This window comes from Anoplophora glabripennis, unplaced genomic scaffold, assembly GCF_000390285.2.
Source record: "Anoplophora glabripennis isolate ALB-LARVAE unplaced genomic scaffold, Agla_2.0 scaffold5822, whole genome shotgun sequence".
Classification (NCBI taxonomy): domain Eukaryota; kingdom Metazoa; phylum Arthropoda; class Insecta; order Coleoptera; family Cerambycidae; genus Anoplophora; species Anoplophora glabripennis.
This window is the reverse complement of record NW_019421905.1, coordinates 1,800-4,467: the sequence shown is the minus strand read 5'-3', so window position 1 is coordinate 4,467 and position 2,668 is coordinate 1,800. Positions and strand designations below refer to the sequence as shown.

The following is a 2,668-nucleotide window of genomic DNA, read 5'->3' as shown; positions in this document are numbered from 1 at the left end:
ATGACCGAGCGTTTTTTCGAACACGCCCCCATTTATTTATTATGGAATTTATTCCATTTGGCTGATACACACTGTATTGTATTTCAAGTTAAAATTTGGTTAATGATACTTAATTAATAATCCTCAAATATTTTTATTGTAGTAACTGTTAAAAAATTATATTTCAAAAGTGAACAACATATCCTACAAGCTTAATTAAAAGATAAATTAGTAAGTATTAGCAAAAACAAATAATTTGGAATAAATTTAGCTACATTTTCTCCATACCTTTAACTTCAGCTCAGTGTCTTCATCCTCTATCTTTCCGAGCAAATAAGAAAACGCATTGAGCGCAGAATACCAAGGATAATATTCAGTTTCATCGACGAGGGAATCCGCCATTTCAAAAGCCAGATAATAGCTCACATCACCTGTCCTTGCGATGTTAAAGATATCGTCTATCATTTGGGACCTTTGCAATACGTGAAAATCAGTCCTGTTGGTGCTCAAACCATCAAGTATTCTTCGCCATAAGGTTTCATCGTAGTTAACTCTGTAAAAACAGCCACCTTGACTGTTGAGTACCAACCACTGGTCGTGTCCAAAATTGAACAACATTTCTTGATCTGGGTTCATGAATGTACCGACTTTTATGCTGGATTTGTAGTTTGCACGAGAAGTCGCGGTAAGTGGCACATACCATCCTGTTTCTTCAGCGAAGGTTTCTGTGTCTGTTGTAGGATATAAAAATCGTTTCTGAAAATTAATATTCCCGAATTAATGAAATACCCACATCAGGACCAACTATGTTAACTCTGATGCATTATATACATACTTCATGCAAACTTTCATCAAATTTACTAGAGCCTAAAATCGGCCTTTTTTAAGATAATTTAGCTTTTGGTTTTGCTACTGGTATTATCTGATGTAAACATCTTTCAAGCATAAAAAACCCATATCAAAGTAATAAAATTGAAGATAGGAATGTTGATGATGTTCATGTACAAGTTTCCGTCCACCAAAAATTTTCTAGGACAAATATCCTTAATAGTAAATCAATCTCACATATGGTTATATTTAAGTATAACTTAACTAAACTTATTAAACCTTATAAATGAAATGAACGTGATGAACGTTTCCTTAATCACGTCTTGACTTAAGGAAAAGAGCCAATTGAAGCAGATTTAGAATAGCATCATGGAAGGCCAAAGGAAAACTTGGAACTAGTAACTCTAAAGCCTAAATGTATGTTGATGTTACATCTATTTACTGGTCTCATGGATATAGCAACATAGGATCCTTGAACCAGATCAATGGAATATATTCAGATGATGAAAGAGGAAGAAAATAGTACATTGATGTGACTGTGAAGAAAAAACAGATGGCAGTCTCGTCTTCAATCTGCCCAGAAACAAGATTAGTATATCGAGTTCGTGTCATCTACGCTTCAGGATACTTAAACGTGGAACTACAGTGCCTACGATCTACTTTTAGAGGAAATTCATCCTAAGGAAACATAATGTTAACCATTTGTAACACCTCAAGGAAGATAGGAATAGCCTTTCACAAGACAAGCTGCAGGAATGATCCACTCCCCAAAGGCCTGGCGCATGCAGCATATACATGCTGAAAAATATACATTGGAAAAAGTAGAAGGCGCGTTAGTAACAGATTAAGGGAGCGTAAGGGTCACTTGAAGAATAACACATGGCAGAAACAAGATAGATACCAGAATTCTGGTGAGAGAAAGAAGATTTTGGTCAAGACGCTTCAGGAAGGCAACAGTCCAGAAGATTCGACATAATTTCAGCCGAGACGAAACTAGAATTTGGAAACGACTTATCCGCGAACAAGTATCAGCTAATGACTGCGCAAGGCATGCACCTAAACGAAATGGACCAGTACTCACAGTAACAATATATAGCAACTAGAGGACTCCAGTTTCAGAATTTCCTCTTCTGAAGACAGCGATATGTCTCTGGAGGTGTCGAGTATTCTAAACCGACGAAGTAGATCCAAAGAAGTTGTTTAAGGAAATAACTAGCAGAATTCAAATAACCAATAAAAATATAACATTACATTTGAAAGAAGATCTTCGGCTATCTTCAAATTATATTCAATGAATAGTTGTGTCGACATCTGGAAAAAATGTAATAGTAATGAAAATGTCCTATTCTCACCTGTGACAGTTTTACAGTATCAGTATCATTGACGTCTGTCAGTGAAACAGTTACTAAAGGATATCCTGCGGAAAATGCCCATTTCTCAAGATAGGTATAGTAATCGGTATCACTAGTACTTCTTGTTTCACTACTTTTTGTTTCTAGTAAGTCCTTTAAAATGTCAGCACCGTCAGTGTCTGCGTCTTTCCTAAAACATAATAGCCCAGTCGGGTTGTCATTTAACCGGGAAAAAATTAGGGACCACAATTTTATTATTCTAACCTTTAGGGGGGGTCAATAGTAGTGTAAATTCAGAATCGCGACTGAATTCCACCCCTGCGTCAGCCGCCATCTTGAATTTAAGAAAAAATCGTTTTTGCTCAATATCTCGGCCATTTTCAACTTTACAACAAAAATGGTAAGGACTTAAGTTGTTGCAAATGCGATTTCCTACAACTTCTTTTATTACAAATTTTATCGTGCGATCGATATTTTTCAAGTTAAGGGGGAAAATAGTGACAAAGTAT

General features: G+C 35.9%; 1 protein-coding gene across 1 annotated transcript in view; it reads right to left on the bottom strand.

Moving 5' to 3' along the window:
- Positions 1 to 267: 267 nt before the first annotated feature.
- Positions 268 to 2,668, bottom strand: part of LOC111692979 (aminopeptidase N-like) — a gene marked incomplete at its 3' end in the record, with an annotated part of 4,159 nt that continues 1,758 nt past the window's right edge. Inside the window, exons 2-3 of the mRNA XM_023457117.1 lie at positions 2,160 to 2,349; positions 268 to 735 (exon numbers count right to left, since the gene is read on the bottom strand). Of these exons, the coding sequence (XP_023312885.1) occupies positions 268 to 735; positions 2,160 to 2,349 (658 nt within the window). The remainder of the gene's footprint in view (positions 736 to 2,159; positions 2,350 to 2,668) is intronic.